The 20,127-nt window shown below is 42.3% G+C and overlaps 1 protein-coding gene across 1 annotated transcript in view; it reads right to left on the bottom strand.

The window, feature by feature from the left end:
* The window catches only part of LOC137656127 (small ribosomal subunit protein uS9m-like), a 102,653-nt gene that overhangs the window by 36,232 nt on the left and 46,294 nt on the right, over positions 1-20,127 (bottom strand). Inside the window, exon 6 of the mRNA XM_068390307.1 lies at positions 10,244-10,319. Coding sequence (XP_068246408.1) covers positions 10,244-10,319 — 76 coding nt within the window. The remainder of the gene's footprint in view (positions 1-10,243; positions 10,320-20,127) is intronic.

The raw sequence follows: 20,127 nt of genomic DNA, 5'->3' as shown, positions 1-20,127 counted from the left end.
GGACTGGAAGCCTCTTGGTCAGCAAGGTTGCAAAGAGATCTATGGATGGTTTTACCCCAAGTAGCCCAAAGTCTCTTGCACACATCCTTGTGGAGGGTCCATTCGGTTGGAATTACTTGCCCTTTCCGACTGAGACAATCTGCTATGACGTTCAAGTCGCCTTGGATGAACCTCGTTACTAGGGAGATGTCTTGACCTTTTGACCAGATGAGCAGGTCCCTTGTGATCTCGTACAACGTCAGTGAGTGGGTACCTCCTTGTTTGGAGATGTACGCCAAGGCCGTGGTGATGTCCGAGTTAACTTCCACCACTTTGCCTCGAAGGAGAGACTTGAAGCTTTTCAAGGCCAGATGTACTGCCAACAGCTCCTTGCAGTTGATATGCATGCTCCTCTGACTCGAGTTCCACAGTCCTGAGCATTCCCGACCGTCTAGTGTCGCGCCCCAGCCCACGTCCGATGCGTCCGAGAAGAGAACGTGGTTGGGAGTCTGAACAGCCAGGGGAAGACCCTCTCTTAGGTTGATATTGTCCTTCCACCAAGTCAGACAAGACTTTATCTTTTCGGAAACCGGGATCGAGACCGCTTCTAGCGTCTTGTCCTTTTTCCAGTGAAAAGCTAGATGGTATTGAAGAGGACGGAGGTGTAGTCTTCCTAGTGACACAAATTGTTCCACGGATGACAGCGTCCCTACCAGACTCATCCACAGCCTGACTGAGCAGCGTTCCTTCTTCAGCATCTTCTGGATGGATAGCAGGGCTTGATCTATTCTGGGGGCTGATCGTCTTGTTGTTCAGCAACGTCCTCATCAGAGGGTTCCTCATCCGAAAACTGATGAGAAAACGGCAACGGAGTGGGCAACGTCTGGCTCGCTGAGTCCGGTCGCACTGGTGGATGCGTGACGGAGCCGGACGCAATATCATGGAACTGCTGCACAGTCTGTGAACTGTCAACAACCATGGGTGCGCGAGGAAGCACAGCGTCAACCCGAGACTGTCTAGACCGTCTGGGTTGTGCAGTCAACACCCTACCGGGTTGCTGAGGTTGACGCACTGCGTCAAAACAAGTCACCTCTGCTGGTTGTTGAACGTCCTGAACGTCAACAACCACCTCCGAGCGTCGCTTAACGTCAACGTGCGGCTGGCAACCCACACTGGGTCGCATCGGTGGAGGAACCACCTCAACTGGCAGACGCGAGTAGGTTACCTCAGCGTCAACAGGGCGCACAACCGACCGGTTGGAAGGTTGTTGGCCAGAAGGTTCGGTAGCAACCTTCTCCGCATTAAAGTCCTCTATCAAGGACGCAAGCTTGGACTGCATGTCTTGCAGCAAAGCCCATTTAGGGTCTACGGGAGCAGGTGTGGCAACAGACGGGGTTAGCAACTGAGGCGGTACCGTTTACCATCCCTGAAAGCCTTGTTATGCGTGACATAATTGTACAGCAAAACTTCAAAGGCTCGAAAACAGCTGTGAAGTTGACCTGTAAACAACTTGGAGCGTCTCCTGGCCAGGCGCCAGGGAGAGTCTACGAGAATTGAGAAGTCAATCTGGGCAGAGGCATGAACTCCCAAGCCGAGAACTTCTCTCGTGTCATATCAGACTCTCGCTCTATAAACCAGTTTAAAAGAAGGGAAAGCAAAGGCTGTATCCCCCAAACTCCTCCTGGTGAAAAACCAGTCGCCTAGCCAACGTAAAGCTCTCTAGGAAAGCGAGAGAGCACTAGCTTAAAAACAACGGCTTCGAAGTAGCTAGGCCTAGTGTAAGCTCTGACGTTTAGGCGAACGAGGAGCAGCAGTTACAAAAAGATCCGGACAAAGATCCTTAAAAAAAATCATCATGATTTAATTAAAGTCCATAGGAGGCTAAGCAGCTTTAGGCTCCTCTCCATCTGACAGAGTCCTCAAGGGAATATCAGTAGGAGGGGGAACAGCAACTTCCTCATCTACAGGAACCTTGTCCGATAAAAGCTGAGTCTCAAGCAAGGGAGAGACCTACCGTGGTGGCAATGCTTTACAAGCAGAGTCCACACTCACTGGTGCATTAGTAGCGGACCAGAACGCAACGTCATGTAACTGCTTGACAGTCTGTGAACTGTCAACAACTGAACTGTCAACCACAACAGGTGCGTGAGGACGCACAGCGTCCACTCGAGACTGCTTTGACTGCCTAGACTGAGCAGTCAAAACAACTCTAGAATGCGGAGGTTGACGCACAGCGTCAAAACAAGTCAACTCCGATTGTTAGTGAACGTCTTGAACGTCAACAGGAGCATCAGCAAGTGGCCTAACGTCCAAATGCGGCTGAAAAACCACACGAGACCGCATAGAGTGTGGTTCTAAACAACCTGACTGACGTGACTAAGCTACGCCAACGTCAACAGTAAGCACAAAGGAACGTTAGGTTGGCTGAAAGCCAGGATATCGATGAGATAAACGGCTAGACTCAACGGACTAATCGGCAGAATAGTCTTCCATAAGGGAGGCAAGCATATACTGCATGTCTTGCCATACAACCCATTAAGGATCAACGGAAATGGTTGTGGTAAGAGACGAGGGTAACGTCTGTGACCGCAACACTTTGCCTACAAAAAAAGACTCTCGGAGTCTGTGTTACGCTTTTGTTAGGCGGCGAGCAGTTATCCGATGACTGCATAGGGTCAGAGCTGTCCTAATGGTTGTAACCAGGACGCTGGACCTGTCCTGAAAGAACTGACTTTCGCTTAAGGGCTTCGAAACCTTGTGACAGGTTTCTTATGCGAAAAGCCTTCGGATGACGAGGAGAAACAACGTCTCTCTCGTCTTATGGTAGGGGAGATCTTGGTAAGATACACCCGATACCATAGAGGGAAAACGTCTGTTCGTTGGTCAAGGCCTCTCGAACCCATAAGTCGTTTGACATTACTTCTCCCCTGGGCTTGGGAGCATGTAAGAGGTCCCGGACTAGGTGAACGACAGGCACGAACAGACGAACCCTCGGACGCAACACTGTAACACTTTGCGCATATCACTTTATCACTTCGATTTTCTGTTTTGCACTTATTTCACTGAAATCGAAACTTTTACTGATTTCTACCTGAAACACGCAATTCTACCCTTCATTAAAAGGTAGTAATTGCGAAATCAGTCGTATAATGCAAGCTCATTAATACCAGCAAAAAACAGAAAACATATTTTAAGATAAAAAAATCAGTGGCTGGGAAAGAGACTAAACACTAGTTCATATAACTACGTTTTCAATCTCTCACCGCACATAGCCTGGGGATGAGAATAAAAAACTAAAACATTTTATCCTTCCTCCCCGTACAGCGACTAGGGACGAGAGTAACTCGAGAATAACGTTACCCGCTTGAATGGAACGTTTTCTCTCCTCTCTCTCCCTCCGACTCTATCTCTCTCTCTCTTTCTCTCTTGATTTCGCACCTAAGAGAAGAGCCCAATTATATTTCGTCAAAAAAAACATGTTATTTGACTAAAGGAAAAAAACTGAAAGGTTTTTCAAATAAAAAGTTCCTTTAAAATAGAATTTAAAACATTTAAGCTAAGAAAGAATGAACAAAACGTCAGAATCGATTTACTCTTACTGCAAAGTGAAACCGTGATACACTCTCTCTCTATCGTAACGATAGAGCGCATGTTGAACGTCCTGAACGTCAACAACTTCGTAGCATAAATAAACTAAACGTTAGTTCATCTTTGAAAACAGTACGAAGACTATCAAAGAAATTCTTTCATAAAATATTACATTTAAAAAGTTTTAAATCCTTAGCTCTTTAAAAGCTAATTACGATATAAAGGGCTCAACGTTGATTAACTTCGGTTTCCAAGTTAGGACCGCCTACTCTCAGGAAAGGTCTATATAAACAAAACATTAAAATTATTTTTATATGTTTATAATAAATGGAAAGTTAATCGAAGAGGCCTAATAAAGGCGGAGAGATATAAAATATATAGAGGAAAATCTATAACGTGATATAATCACTAAAAGCCTAAACACACTTCCGTCTAAGGGAAGGGTCGGCCATTTAAAAGTGAAAGAAAGTCCATACTCTCTTTGTCACCATAATAAAATCTATCCAAAACGAGTTCAAGATTTAAGATGAAGATAAAACACCTGCATAGCGAAAGCTCAAAACTAGAATAAAGTACTTCACCAATTAGTTGTGAAAAAACTCCAGTTTAGCAACAGCGAGTAAGTACGTCTTGTCGATAGCTCGACAGAGAGAAAATTGAGTCTTTGTTTACATTGAGTACTGGGTATCTGGACGACAGATGGCGCTGTTGGGCACACCCGCAACCTGTGTAGCGATCGCTGGCGAGTTTTTACCGTAGAGTTGTCTGTCGGGCAACAGAGTTGCAGCTATATAATCACCGGCTAAGTTAAATATTGAAAATTACATATTTACGAGGAACTCCATAATAACGCTGGACTCTCCACAAAATTGTCCGGTGCACATTATAAAAGGCTTTTTCATAATCCACAAATGCCATCAAAAGTGGATTTCTATATTCTACACATTGATGTACAATGTCTTAAAATGAAAATTTGGTCAGTACAACTTCTACCTTTTTGAAATCCTGCTTGTTTATCTCTCATTTTTTCATCAATCTAGTCTCTTTAGAATGAGCATACTAAATATTTTCATGACAACTGACGTAAGTGTGATGCCTCTGTAACTATTGCAATCTCTCAGATCTTTTTTTGCCATCTACACCAACACTCCTAATTTCCATTCATCAGGTTTGCCTCTTCATACCACATTCTACAAAATAATCTTGTAAGTATTCTGGAAGTCACTTCATTTTGAGCCAGTATCATCTCATCAGTTATTCCATCGTATCCAGGGGCTTTCCATCTCTTGAATTTTTTAATAATAACTTTGACTTCAAACACACTGAATTTATTCATGGGTATATCAAGGTCTTCCTCAGCTACAGGTATATCAATCAAATTATTCCCTTCATATTTCCTATTCATGACCTCACTAAAGTCTTCCATCCAATGTTGCCTTTCTTCATCTTCTGTTGTTATGATAGATCCACCTCTCTTTTTGATAGGTATATGCTTCTTCATCATTAATAATTCTATGAGTAATTCTTACACCATAGCCAATCCTGAATTCGTAGCTTTGTCAGCCTCATCTGCTTTCTTGTCTAAATATTCTCTCCAGTCATTCCTGGCTTTTCTTTTGACCTTACTATCAATACTGGAATACTTAGCATGCTCTACCTTGTAATTTTCATTACTTCCTCGTAAACTTTCAACAATCAATTTCTGTCCTTGTCTCCTTTTTATAGTATCCCAAGTATCATTTGATATCCATGTTTTTCTCCTTGTAACTGCATGTCCCAAAAACTTCACCCAACTGACTGATATATGTTCTTAATTTCACACCATTCATCATTAATTATTTGTTCTTCATCTCTTAAAGTCTCTAAGACTGCAAATCGATTCCTACATTCAATAGCAAATGTTTCTCTGTGCTCATCTTCTAGAAGATTAGTGGCATCAAACCTAAGTATTCTATCTACATTTCTGTTGGGTGCTCTTCAGTTTTAATTTCAGTGCGGCAATGAGGAGCTGGTGATCACTACCAATATCTGCATTTCTGTTGGGTGCTTTCAGTGCGGCAATGAGGAGCTAGTGATCACTACCAATATCTGCACCTCTATAGCTTCTTACATTGCTCAGAGTCCTCCTTCTTTCTTTATTAATGGCTATGTGATCTATTTGATTTTTGTAATTGCCACATGGTGAAGTCCATGTATATTTGTGGATGTCCTTTTGCTAGATAAGAGTACCTCCAATAACAAGACTTTTTTGTTGAACAGAAACTTATAAAATGTGCTCCATTTTCATTGATAATTTTGCCGAGACCCTGAACACCCATCACATTCTCTATACCTTGATTACGCCTTCCAACTTTAACATCGAAATAACCAATTACAATTTTCATATATCTCTCTGGGATCCCATCTATTAAACTGCAGTTCTTCATAGTATTAATCTTTTCTTTCTTTAAGGGAATCATTTGTTGGTGCACAGAAAACTATTATAATACTCATATTGCACTGCTTTGATTTAAACTTTGCAAATAACAATCTACTATGTACAGCTCTCCATTCCATTAATGCCTTTTCTGCTCTTGGTGTCATTATCATTCCTACTCCTCTTCCAACTCTATCTATTCTTCCTGAGTAGATATATATATATACAGTATAAATATATATATATATATATATATATATATATATATATATATATATATATATATATATACAGTATAAATATATATATAAATATATATATATATATATATATATATATATATATATTGCTTTGGTCTAAGATTTTACCAACCCCCTTACAATATGTTTCACTTAGGGGCAAGAAATCCAAACTATATTTCATAAATTCTCCCTCCACTTTCTGTAACTTCCCCATCTGATTTATGGTTCTAACATTCCAATTACCAATTTTCAATTTTTCTTTAGTATTCATAACCAAGGAGATTCTTGGCACCCAGGTACGCCGGGACTGGGAGCCATTCTGTCATTTTCTCTTTCCACAGACTGACTAAATCCATAGAGGATTCATTGGCTAAATTCATCAAAGGATAGCCAGTTCCTTGTAATGCACAGTGCCTATCTAGCTAAGGCAAGTGACCCTACCGGTCCATAGTGATTCCAGTAAGATCATCCGCCAGGAATCGAAAATAGGAACAAACTATTTATTGGTTGATGAAATATACTATACTAAAAATTAATGAATGTGCTTGTGTATATAATATATAACGTAACATGTATTAGGAGAGGAGCCAAGGGAAAGGTGCGCGGAATATTTTGAAAGTTTACTGAATGTTGAGGATAATAGGGAGGCAGATATAATTGCTGTTTAGGTGTTGAGGTGCCGGTGATGGGAGATAGATGAGAATGAGAGAGAGATTACAAGAGAGGAGGAAGTGAGGAGAGCACTAGATGAAACGAGAGTAGGAAAAGCATCTGGTATGGATGGTGTGAGAGCTGAGATGTTGAAGGAAGAGGGTGTGACTGTACTTGAATGGTTGGTGAGATTGTTTAATATGTGTTTGAGTTGTCAATGGTACCAGTAGATTGGGTTTGTGCATGTATTGTACCACTATATAAGGGTAAGGGAGATGTGCATGAGTGTTGTAATTCAAGGGGTATTAATTTGTTGAGTGTGGTGGGAAAAGTGTATGGTAGAGTACAGATTAATAGGATTAAGGATAAAACAGAGAATGCAATATTAGAAGTACAGGGTGGTTTTAGAAGAGGTAGGGGTTGAATGAATCATATTTTTACAGTTAGGCAGATATGCGAGAAATATTTAGCAAAAGGTAAGGAGGTGTATGTTGCGTTTATGGATTTGGAGAAAGCGTATGATAGAGTTGATAGGGAAGCAATGTGGAATGTGATAAGGTTATATGGAGTTGGTGGAAGGTTGTTGCAAGCAGTGAAAAGTTTCTACAAAGGTAGTAAAACGTGTGTTAGGATAGGAAATAAAGTGAGCGATTGGTTTCCGGTGAGAGTGGGGCTGAGACAGGGATGTGTGATGTCGCCGTGGATGTTTAACTTGTATGTTGATGGAGTGGTGAGAGAGGTGACTGCTCAAGTGCTTGGACAAGGATTGAAAATGGTAGAAGAGAATGACCATGAATGGTAGGTAAATCAGTTGTTGTTTGCGGATGATACTGTACTGGTTACAGACGCGGAGGAGAAGCTTGGCCAATTAGTGACAGAATTTGGAAGGGTATGTGAGAGTAGGAAGTCGAGAGTTAATGTGGGTAAGAGTAAGGTTATGAGATGTACGAGAAGGGAAGGTGGTGCAAGGTTGAATGTCATGTTGAATGGAGAGTTACTTGAGGAGGTGGATCAGTTTAAATACTTGGGGTCTTGTTGCAGCAAATGGTGGAGTGGAAGCAGATGTGCGTCAGAAAGTGAATGAAGGATGCAAAGTGTTGGGGGCAGTTAAGGGAGTAGTAAAAAATAGAGGGTTGGGCACGAGTGTAAAGAGAGTTCTGTATGAGAAAGTGATTGTACCAACTGTGATGTATGGATCGGAGTTGTGGGGAATGAAAGTGATGGAGAGACTGAAATTGAATGTGTTTGAGATGAAATGTCTAAGGAGTATGGCTGGTGTATCTCGAGTAGATAGGGTTAGGAATGAAGTAGTGAGAGTGAGAACGGGTGTAAGAAATGAGTTAGCAGCTAGAGTGGATATGAATGTGTTGAGGTGGTTTGGCCATGATGAGAGAATGGAAAATAGCTGTCTGCTAAAGAAGGTGATGAATGCAAGAGTTGATGGGAGAAGTACAAGAGGAAGGCCAAGGTTTGGGTGGATGGATGGAGTGAAGGAAGCTCTGGGTGATAGGAGGATAGATGTGAGAGAGGCAAGAGAGCGTGCTAGAAATAGGAATGAATGGCGAGCAATTGTGACATAGTTCCGGTAGGCCCTGCTGCTTCCTCCGGTGCCTTGGATGACCGCGGAGGTAGCAGCAGTAGGGGATTCACTGTTATAAAGCTTCATCTGTGGTGGATAACGGGGGAGGGTGGGCTGTGGCACCCCTGGCAGTACCAGTCGAACTCGGATGAGTCCCTTGTCAGGCTGGGAGGAACGTAGAGAGGAGTGTTCCCTTTTCCGTTTCATTTGTTTGATGTCGGCTAACCCCCAAAATTGGGGGAAGTGCCTTGGTATATGTATGTATGTATGTTTTAAGATAAAGCCATGAATAAGTAAGAAATAATAAAGCACTTTAATAAAGTTTCTTTGCTGTTCATTAACTTGCACTATGGTAAAGCTGTGTTGGAGACAGTGGTGGAGATTTAGCAACAGCCAAAGTAGTAAACACTTTTTCACACACTACCATTTCTAAATAAATCTACATAAATTTTATTAGTATTTTAATATCTCCTAGAACACCACATGTATTTATGTATTAATGACTTTGAAAATGATTTACCAAAAGATAAGTCTCAAAATTGGCGAGACAGGATTCGGTATCTTGAATGGTCGACACCTAAAACGTTGACAGCAATATAAATTTTTTGTTTGTAACCCTTACAAAATGCTCCACCTAAGTCTCATAATTAGATGATGTCATTCTCTTTTTACTGCTTTTAAAATCCATGGGATTTGACATACATCTACCGTACTGTTGAATTTCATCTTTTTACTTTTTAATATCAAAGTAACTAGAACTTTTGATGTCAAAGTCTTCAAACACCATATACATAGACAAAGCCTTACCATTACCTTCAACCTTTCCGTGATAGGAATCTATTTCAGTTTTATATTCTTACAGCTAGATATACTACTGTAAACCTGAAACTGTTCCTCTTTCCAGATTCCATAACTTAAAAAAAAAACACAGAAAATAATGAGTTAAATCACAGAGCAATGTGTTGTAGGTCCTCATACCTCAGCATTTGCAAGGTAACTGACTAGGAATGACCAGGTATGCTCACTCAGCGTATCCAGCCAATCCCTCTTACCATAAATAATTAAGTGGAAAAAGCAGATTTACGAAAATTTTCCTATAGTAACATTAACAGAGATATGGCCATTAGCTGGGCAAACGCAACAAATAATACTAAAATCCCTTCACCTTTTTTTCATTGCTCCTGTCTGATCTTATTTTTAGTAAAACCTAATACTATCAAATCCATCCTGAACTACACACATACTGCCTTGACAGACAATGTATATCTTGAGCATTTTAACTTGAACCTGTACATACAAGTCTTTTTACAGATTAAACAACATCTGTGAGATGACATACCCTGAACATTGGGTTGAAATTTTTATACAACCACACTACTATCAAAAGCCTCCTGATAAAGGGCACAAAAAATCCTACTAAGTAGGACTACCAAAGAGACATTACCTGAACATTTGACAAAGTGACAATGAGTTGTCCAACATAGCTGTAGCCGGCCATGCACAGTAGCACAATAGTAATTGTTGAGATATAAGAAGGCTTGTCATACAAACCCTCTACTAATCCTCTAATTTCTCCTTTTGTCAACCATATTGTATTTTCCAATACAGTACGTATAGTACAATGAATGTTGGATAACACATTGAAATAATAATAATTGGTATTATGACAACAGCCAAAATCTTTATTTAGTTTTTCTTTAATATTTTTAGGACAATTCAAAAACCTCTTCATCAAACAGGAAAGAAAAATACTTATCTTAATGAAAAATAATTACAGTAAATACTTACATGATAATCCTTCATGGCTTCAATAATCTTTATTTCAAACTCTTCCTTTGTCAACCACTCCGAACTGCTCAAGTTCCTTAAAATGTTATTTTTATTAATAAAATAAACTTTTGAATATACTTACCCGGTGATCATATAAGCTGCAACTCTGTTGCTCGACAGAAAAACCTACGGTCAAAATACGCCAGCGATCGCTATGCAGGTGGGGGTGTACATCAACAGCGCCATCTGTCGAGCAGGTACTTAGTACTCCAAGTAAACAAAGAACCAATTTTCTCCTCGGTCCACTGGGTCTCTATTGGGGAGGAAGGGAGGGTCCTTTAATATATGATCACCGGGTAAGTATATTCAAAAATTTATTTTATTAATAAAAATAACATTTTTCAATATTAAACTTAGCCAGTGATCATATAAGCTGATTCACACCCAGGGGGGTGGGTAGAGACCAGCATTACATGTTTACATTATTATGAGCTAAGTATTTTGTACAGTGATACCTCGGTAGTCGAACGACTCTATACTCGAACAATTCGGAGTTCGACCAAAATTTTCGAGAAATTTTTGCTGCGGTGCTCGACCAAAAATTCGGTACTCGACCAGCCGAACACGTGACGACCGCATGGGCTTTGTGATGATCGCGCCATCTCGGCCACTCTCGCTTGTTCGGGAAGCATCAGTTCTCTCGAGAGCGTCACTCAGACAACGCGCGATCAGCATTCGTTGTGATTTAGTGATTTTCAGTGCTTTTAATTGCTTTTTTAGCTTTCATAATGAGTCCCAAGAAAGTAATGAGTGTTAAGGGGAAGGAGAAGAGGAAAACAGTGCGAACAACGATCGAGTTGAAGAAGGAAATTATAGCGAAATATGAGAATGGTGTACGAGTGTCCGATTTAGCGGTAGAATACGGAATGGCGAAGTCGACCATTTCTACGTTTTTAAAGCATAAAGAAATGATTAAGAAGGCGAATGTTGCAACGGGAGTTACGGCGGTAACTAAGCAAAGGCCACAAGTGATTGAGGAGATGGAAAAGTTGCTTTTAATATTTATTAAAGAAAAACAGTTGGCCGGGGAAAGTGTTAGTGAAGCGTTCATTTGTGAAAAAGCGTTGCATATCTATGAAGAATTAGTGAAGAAAAGTCCGAGTACCAGTGAAAGTGATTCATTTACATTTAAAGCGAGCAGGGGTTGGTTTGAAAAGTTTCGTAATAGAACAGGTATTCATCGTGTTACTAGGCATGGGGAGGCAGCTAGTTCGGATCAAATTGCAGCCGATAAATACGTGGGGGAATTCGATCGGTACATAAATGAACAAAATTTGATCGCACAACAAGTCTTTAATTGTGATGAGACTGGGTTATTTTGGAAGAAAATGCCAGCCAATACGTACATTACCAAGGACGAGACGAAGATGCCAGGTCACAAGCCAATGAAAGATAGGCTAACATTGTTGCTGTGTGCAAATGCAAGTGGCGATTGCAAGATCAAACCCTTGTTAGTGTACCACTCGGACAACCCCCGGGTGTTCAAACGAAATAATATTTGTAAAAGTGCACTACCAGTTATGTGGCGCTCGAACACTAAATCTTGGGTCACAAGACAATTCTTTACTGAGTGGATAAACGAAGTGTTTGCCCCCCAGGTTAAGGCTTACCTCATTGAAAAGAGCTTGCCAATGAAATGTCTTCTGGTTATGGACAATGCTCCTGCACATCCTCCAGGTCTCGAGGATGACTTGAAAGAAGAATACAGCTTTATCAAAATCAAATTCTTGCCCCCCAATACTACTCCCATACTCCAGCCCATGGACCAACAGGTCATTTCAAACTTCAAAAAACTCTATACCAAGGCCCTTTTCAGAAAGTGTTTTGAAGTGACCAGTGACACAAAGTTGACCCTAAAGGAATTCTGGAAGGAACACTTCAGCATCCTCAACTCTGTTAACATGATTGACCAAGCTTGGCGAGGTGTGACCTATAGGACATTGAACTCTGCCTGGCGTAAGCTGTGGCCATCATGTGTCACAGAGAGGGAGTTTGAAGGTTTCCAACCAGAGGCGGGTCCAAGCACTGCTACCCCTGTAATTTCTGATGACACTGATGTCGTTGAGGAAATTGTTGTCATGGGCAGGAGTTTGGGGCTTGAGGTCGACAAGGATGATATTGATGAGCTTGTAGAAAGCCATTCTACCGAGTTGACTGTGGAGGAATTGTTGCACCTGCAACAACAACAGCAGCAGGATCTGATTGTGGAGCAGGAATCTTCAGAAGAGGATGAGGTAAGGGAGGATGTTCCAAGTTCTCTCATCAATGAAATTTGTTCCAAGTGGGCAGATGTGCAGGCTTTTGCTGAAAAATACCACCCAGAAATTGCAGTAGCAAACCGGGCAGTGCATATGTTTAATGATAGTGTCATGTATCATTTTCGAAGAATACTGCAGAGGAGGAAGAAACAATTAACAATAGACCAGTTTTTCACAAAAGAAAAGAAAGCTGCTACATCAAAGCCTGTTTCTCCTCCAAAGAAGAGACAAAGAAGAGAAGAAACCCCTGAAATAGATCTGCCCACCCTTTCATTGGAGAGAGAAACAACTCCTGAAGGAGAACTACCCCGCCACATCATGGAAGGGGACTCTCCTTCCAAGCAGTAACCTCCCCCTTCCATCCTCTCCACATCCATCCCTGTATGCCATCGAACCGCTGCTCAAAGGTATGTTCACTACAGTACAGAAAATGGTTTAAAATTGTTTTATTTTAGTACAGTAAATGGTTTAAAATTGTTTTATAGGATTTTCTGACCAATTTCATACACATTTAGATAATTATTGTTGTTTAGGTACACGTTTTATTAATATTTTGGGCCTGTTCGAGTGCTTGGGAACGGAATAGAATATATACCATTATTTCTTATGGGGAAAAAAAATTCGGTACTCGAACAAATCGGAGGTCGAACACGGATCTCGAACGGATTATGGTCGAGTACCGAGGTATCACTGTATTTCATTTTAGCAGTTATTCAAAATAACAAACATAAAATAAATAAGTACCTGGTAAGGAAGTCGACTTGAACAATTACTCTGCCTTTTTAAGTACGTCTTCCTTACGGAGCCTCGCGATCCTCTTAGGATGCTGAGCGACCCCTAGGATCTGAAGTATCAAGGGTTGCAACCCATACAACAGGACCTCATCAAAACCTCTAATCTAGGCGCTTCTCAAGAAATGACTTTGACCACCCGCCAAATCAAGTAGGATGCGAAAGGCTTCTTAGCCTTCAGGACAACCCAATTATTATTATTATTATTATTACTTACTAAGCTACAACCCTAGTTGGAAAAGCAGTATGCTATAAGCCCTGGGGCTCCAACAGGGAAAATAGCTCAGTGAGGAAAGGAAAAAAGGAAAATAAAATATTCTAAGAAGAGTAACAACAATAAATATCTCCTATATAAACTATAAAAACTTTAACAAAACTAAAGGAAGAGAAATAAGATAGGAGAGTGTGCTCGAGTGTACCCTCAAGCAAGAGAACTCTAACCCAAGACAGTGAAAGGCCATGGTACAGAGGCTATGGCACTACCCAAAACTAGAGAACAGTGGTTTGATTTTGGAGTGTCCTTCTCCTAGAAGAGCTGCTTACCATAGCTAAAGAGTCTCTTCTACCCTTACCAAGAGGAAAGTGGCACTGAAACAATAATAAAACATTTCAAGAGAAAGATTAAAAAGGTTATGGAATTAGGGAATTGTAGTGGTTGAGCCCTCACCCACTACTGCACTCGTTGCTACGAATGGTCCCGGAGTATAGCAGTTCTCGTAAAGAGACAGGACATTCTTAAGATAAAAAGACGCGAACACTGATTTGCTTTTCCAATAGGTTGCGTCGATTATACTTTGCAGAGATCTATTTTGTTTAAAGGCCACGGAAGTTGCGACAGCTCTAACTTCGTGTGTCCTTACCTTCAGCAAAGCTTGGTCTTCCTCATTCAGATGGGAATGAGCTTCTCATATTAACAGTCTGATAAAATAGGATAAAGCATTCTTTGACATAGGCAAAGATGGATTCTTAACTGAACACCATAAAGCTTCAGACGGGCCTCGTAAAGGTTTTTAAATAGAACTTAAGAGCTCTTACAGGACATGAGACTCTTTCTAGTTCATTTCCAACCATACGATAAGTTTGGAATATCGAACGATATTGGTCAAGGCCGAGAAGGCAGCTCGTGTTTGGCTAGAAAACCAAGTTGTAGAACATGTAGCCGTTTCGGATGAGAATCCGATGTTCTTGCTGAAGGCATGAATCTCACTGACTCTTTTAGCTGTGGCTAAGCATCTCAGGAAAAGTGTCTTTAAGGTGAGATCTTTCAGGGAGGCTGATTGTAGCGGTTCGAACCTGTCTGACATAAGGAATCTTAGTACCACGTCTAAATTCCAACCAGGTGTAACCAAACGACGCTCCTTCGTGGTCTCAAAAGACTTAAGGAGGTCCTGTAGATCTTTATTGTTGGAAAGATCTAAGCCTCTGTGACGGAAGACTGATGCCAACATGCTTCTGTAACCCTTGATAGTGGGAGCTGAAAGAGATCGTTCTTTCCTCAGATATAAGAGAAAGTCAGCTATTTGAGTTACAGAGGTACTGGTCGAGGATACGGATACTGACTTGCACCAGTTTCGGAAGATTTCCCACTTCGATTGGTAGACTCTAAGGGTGGATGTTCTCCTTGCTCTAGCAATCGCTCTGGCTGCCTCCTTCGAAAAGCCTCTAGCTCTCGAGAGTCTTTCGATAGTCTGAAGGCAGTCAGACGAAGAGCGTGGAGGCCTTGGTGTACCTTCTTTACGCGTGGCTGACGTAGAAGGTCCACCCTTAGGGGAAGTGTTCTGGGAACGTCTACTAGCCATCGAAGTACCTCGGTGAGCCATTCTCTCGCGGGCCAGAGGGAAGCAACTAGCGTCAACCTTGTCCCTTCGTGAGAGGCGAACTTCTGCAGTACCTTGTTGACAATCTTGAACGGAGGGAATGCATATAGATCTAGATGTGACCAATCTAGTAGAAAGGCATCTATATGAACTGCTGCTGGGTCCGGGATTGGTGAGCAAAATATTGGGAGCCTCTTGGTCATCGAGGTTGCGAAGAGATCTATGGTTGGCTGGCCCCAGGTGGCCCAAAGTCTCTTGCATACATCCTTGGGGAGGGTCCATTCTGTTGGAATTATTTGTCCCTTCCGAATGAGACAATCTGCCATGACATTCAAGTTGCCTTGGATGAACCTCGTTACTAGTGATATGTCTAGACCTTTTGACCAGGTGAGGAGGTCCCTTGAGATCTCGTACAATGTCAGAGAGTAGGTCCCTCCTTGCTTGGAGATGTACGCCAAAGCCGTGGTGTTGTCCGAGTTCACCTCCACCACTTTGCCTTGAAGGAGAGACCTGAAGCTTTTCCAGGTCAGACGTACTGCCAGTAGCTCCTTGCAGTTGAAATGCATTGTCCTTTGACTCGAGTTGCATAATCCCGAGCATTCCCTACCGTCTAATGTCGCACCCCAGCCTACGTCCGATGCGTCCGAGAAGAGAACGTGGTTGGGAGTCTGAACAGTCAGGGGAAGACCCTCTCTAAGGTTGATATAGTCCTTTCACCAAGTCAGACAAGACTTTATCTTTCCGGAAACCGGGATCGAGACCGCTTCTAGCGTCTTGTCCTTTTTCCAGTGAAAAGCTAGATGGTATAGAAGAGGACGGAGGTGTAGTCTTCCTAGTGACACAAATTGATCCACGGATGACAGTGTCCCTACCAGACTCATCCACAGCCTGACTGGGCAGCGTTCCTTCTTCAGCATCTTCTGGATGGATAGCAGGGCTGGGGGCTGATCGTCTTGTTCAGCAACATCCTCATCAGAGGGTTCCTCATCCAAAACTGATGGGGAAACGGCAACGGAGTGGGCAACGTCTGACTCGCTGAATCCGGTCGCACTGGTGGATGCGTGACGGAGCCGGACGCAATATCATGGCACTGCTGCACAGTCTGTGAACTGTCAACAACCATGGGTGCGCGAGGAAGTACAGCGTCAAACCGAAACTGTCTAGACTGTCTGGGTTGTGCAGTCAACACCCTACCGGGTTGCTGAGGTTGACGCACTGCGTCACAAGTCACCTCTGCTGGTTGTTGAACGTCCTGAACGTCAACAACCACCTCCGAGCGTCGCTTAACGTCAACGTGCGACTGGCAACCCACACTGGGTCGCATCGGTGGAGGAACCACCTCAACTGGCAGACGCGAGTAGGTTACCTCAGCGTCTTCAGGGCGCACAACCAACCGGTTGGAAGGTTGTTGGCCAGAAGGTTCTTCTCCGCATTTAAGTCCTCTATCAAGGACGTAAGCTTGGACTGCATGTCTTGCAGCAAAGCCCATTAGGGTCTACGGGAGCAGGTGTGGCAACAGACGGGGTAGCGACTGAGGCGGAACCATTTACCATCCCTGAAAGCCTTGTTATGTGTGACATAATAGTACAGCAAAACTTCAAAGGCTCGACAAAAGTTGAAAAGTTGACCTGTAAACAACTTGGAGCGTCTCCTGGCTAGGCGCCAGGGCGAGTCTACCAGGATTGAGAAGTCTATCTGGGCAGAGGCATGAACTCCCAAGCCGAGAACTTCTCTCGTGTCCTATCAGACTCTCGCTCTATAAGCCAGTTTAAAAGAAGGGAAATCAAAGGCTGTATCCCTAAAACTCCTCCTGGTGCAAAAACCAGTCGTCTAGCCAACGTAACGCTCTCTAGGAGAGCGAGAGAGCACTAGCTTAAAAACAACGGCTTCGAAGTAGCTAGGCCTAGTGTAAGTTCTGACGTTTAGGCGAACGAGGAGCGGCAGTTACAAGATCCGGACGAAGATCCTTAAAAAATCATCATGATTTAATTAAAGTCCATAGGAGGCTAAGCAGCTTGAGGCTCCTCTCCAAATGACAGAGTCCTCAAGGGAATATCAGTAGGAGGGAGAACAGCACTTTCTCATCTACAGGAACCTTGTCCGATAAAAGCTAGGTTATCTCAGTGAGTCTCTCACTGGTGCATTAGTAGCAGACCAGAAGGCAACGTCATGTAACTGCTTGACAGTCTGTGAACTGTCAACAACTGAACTGTCAACCACAACAGGTGCGTGAGGACATACAGCACTGGTGCATTAGTAGCAGACCAGAAGGCAACGTCATGTAACTGCTTGACAGTCTGTGAACTGTCAACAACTGAACTGTCAACCACAACAGGTGCGTGAGGACATACAGTGTTCACTCGAGACTGCTTTGACTGTCTATACTGAGCAGTCAAAACAACTCTAGAATGCGGAGGTTGACGCACCGCGTCAAAACAAAACAACTTAGACTGTTGTTGTACCTCGCGAACGTCAACGGAAGGTTCCGTGCGTTACTGAACGTCAACATGCGGCTGGCAGGGAACACTGGAACGCATGGGTGGCGGGACTCTCTCAGCTGGAGTGCGGCAGAAGGTCGCCTCAGCGTCCACAGGACGCACAACCGTGTTGGTTGTAGGCTAGAGGTTGGTGCAGTGTCAACCTTCTCCGCACGAAAGTCCCGCATCAATGACGTTAACTGAGACTGCATGGTCTGCAGCAAAGACCACTTAGGGTCTACAGGAGCAGGTGCGGCAACAGACGGTGTGACTGCCTGATGCGGTACCGCTTTGCCTCTCTTAGGAGGTGAGCAGTCGTCGGAAGACTGCAGCGAGTCCGAACTGACCCAGTGGCTACAACTGGGCCGTTGGACTTGCGCGGAAGGGACCGACTTGCGCTTAATAAGCTGCGAGACCTTGGTCCATGGTTTCTTACGAGAAACCTCTTCCGCAGACGAGAAATAAATGGGCTCTCTCGTCTTTGTGTGGGTGGGGCGATCTTGGGTAGATACGCCCGAAACCACGGAGGGAAACGTCTGTTCGTTGATCAAGGCCTGACGAACCCATAAGTCGTTCGACATTACTTCTCCCCTGGGCTTGGGAGCTTGCAAGAGGTCCCGGACTAGGTGAACGACAGGCACGAACAGACGAACCCTCGAACGCAACACTGTAACACTTTGCGCATATCACTTTATCACTTCGATTTTCTGTTTTGCACTTATTTCACTGAAATCGAAACTTTTACTGATTTCTACCTGAAACACGCAATTCTACCCTTCATTAAAAGGTAGTAATTGCGAAAACAGTCGTATAATGCAGCTCATTAATACTAGCAAAAAACAGAAAACATATATAAAGATAAAGAATTCAGTGGCTGGGAAAGAGACTAAACACTAGTTCAAATAAACTACGTTTAAAATCTCTCACCGCACATAGCCTGGGGACAAGAATAAAACCCTAGAAACGTTTTACCTTCTTCCCCGTACAGCGACTAGGGATGAGAGAAACACGAGAACAACGTTACCCGCTTGAACGGAACGTTTTTTCTCCTCTCTCTCCCTCCGTCTCTATCTCTCTCTCTCTTTCTCTCTTGATTTCGCACCTAAGAGAAGAGCCCAATTATATATCGTCAAAAAAAAACATGTTATTTGACTAAAGGAAAAAACTGAAAGGTTTTCCAAATAAAAAGTTCCTTTAATTTAGAATTTAAAACATTTAAGCTAAGAAAGAATGAACGAAACGTCAGAATCGATTTACTCTTACTGCAAAGTGAAACCGTGATACACTCTCTCTCTATCGTAACGATAGAGCGCATGTTGAACGTCCTGAACGTCAACAACTGCGTAGTCTAAAAAACTAAACGTTAGTTCATCTTTGAAAACAGTACGAAGACTATCAAAGAAATTCTTTCATAAAACATTAAATTTAAAAAGTTTTAAATTCTTTAAAGGCTAAATACGATATAAAGGGCTCAACGTTGATTAACTTCGGTTCCAAGTTAGGACCGCCTACTATCAGGAAAGGTCGCATATAAACAAAACATAAAAATTTTTTTTTATATGTTTATAATAAATGGAAAGTTAATCGAAGAGGCCTAATAAAGGCGGAGAGATATAAAATATATAGATCTATAACGTGTTAAGCAAAATTACTAAAAACCTAAACACACTTCCGTCTAAGGGAAGGGTCGGCCATTTAAAAGTGAAAGAGAGTCCATACTCTCTTTGTCACCATAATTAAATCTATCCAAAACGAGTTCAAGTTTTGAGATGAAGATAAAACCCCTGCATAGCGAAAGCTCAAAACTAGAATAGTGTACTTCACCAAATAGTTGTGAAAACAAATCCAGTTAGTAACAGCGTATTAGTAGGTCTTGCCGGTAGCCCGACAGAGAGAAAATTGGTTCTTTGTTTACTTGGAGTACTAAGTACCTGCTCGACAGATGGCGCTGTTGATGTACACCCCCACCTGCATAGCGATCGCTGGCGTATTTTGACCGTAGGTTTTTCTGTCGAGCAAGAGAGTTGCAGCTTATATGATCACCGGCTAAGTTTAATATTGAAAAAATGTCAATAATATAACAGCATGAATACAAACTATTACTTTAGAATAAAATTAATTTTCAATGCAATAAAGATAAAATACAAAACATAAAAGTATTGAAGAATTTCTTAGTAATATGGCATTTCTAAAGATACAAATCTGTATTATCTGCATCACCTACCATAAGCATAGGAAACGGACCATTCCATATTAAAAGAAGAGTACTGTACAGTACACCAGAAAGGGCCTTTGAGCTAATAATATTACACAAGACAGTGCCAGATGAATCAGAAGATTTAGAGATAAATTCTATTGTCCATCATGAATCAGTGATGATGCTTTAGTTGCTATTACTATCATTAAAACTACCTCTCAACCTGCAAATCTAGTCCTTTATGAGAAAGTGATTGTACCAACTGTGATTGATTGATTTAGAGTTCTCTGGCATCCTGACAT

This window comes from Palaemon carinicauda, chromosome 17 (assembly GCF_036898095.1).
Source record: "Palaemon carinicauda isolate YSFRI2023 chromosome 17, ASM3689809v2, whole genome shotgun sequence".
NCBI lineage: Eukaryota > Metazoa > Arthropoda > Malacostraca > Decapoda > Palaemonidae > Palaemon > Palaemon carinicauda.
Note: the sequence above shows the minus strand (reverse complement) of the source record. Positions and strands in the feature narration are given on the sequence as shown.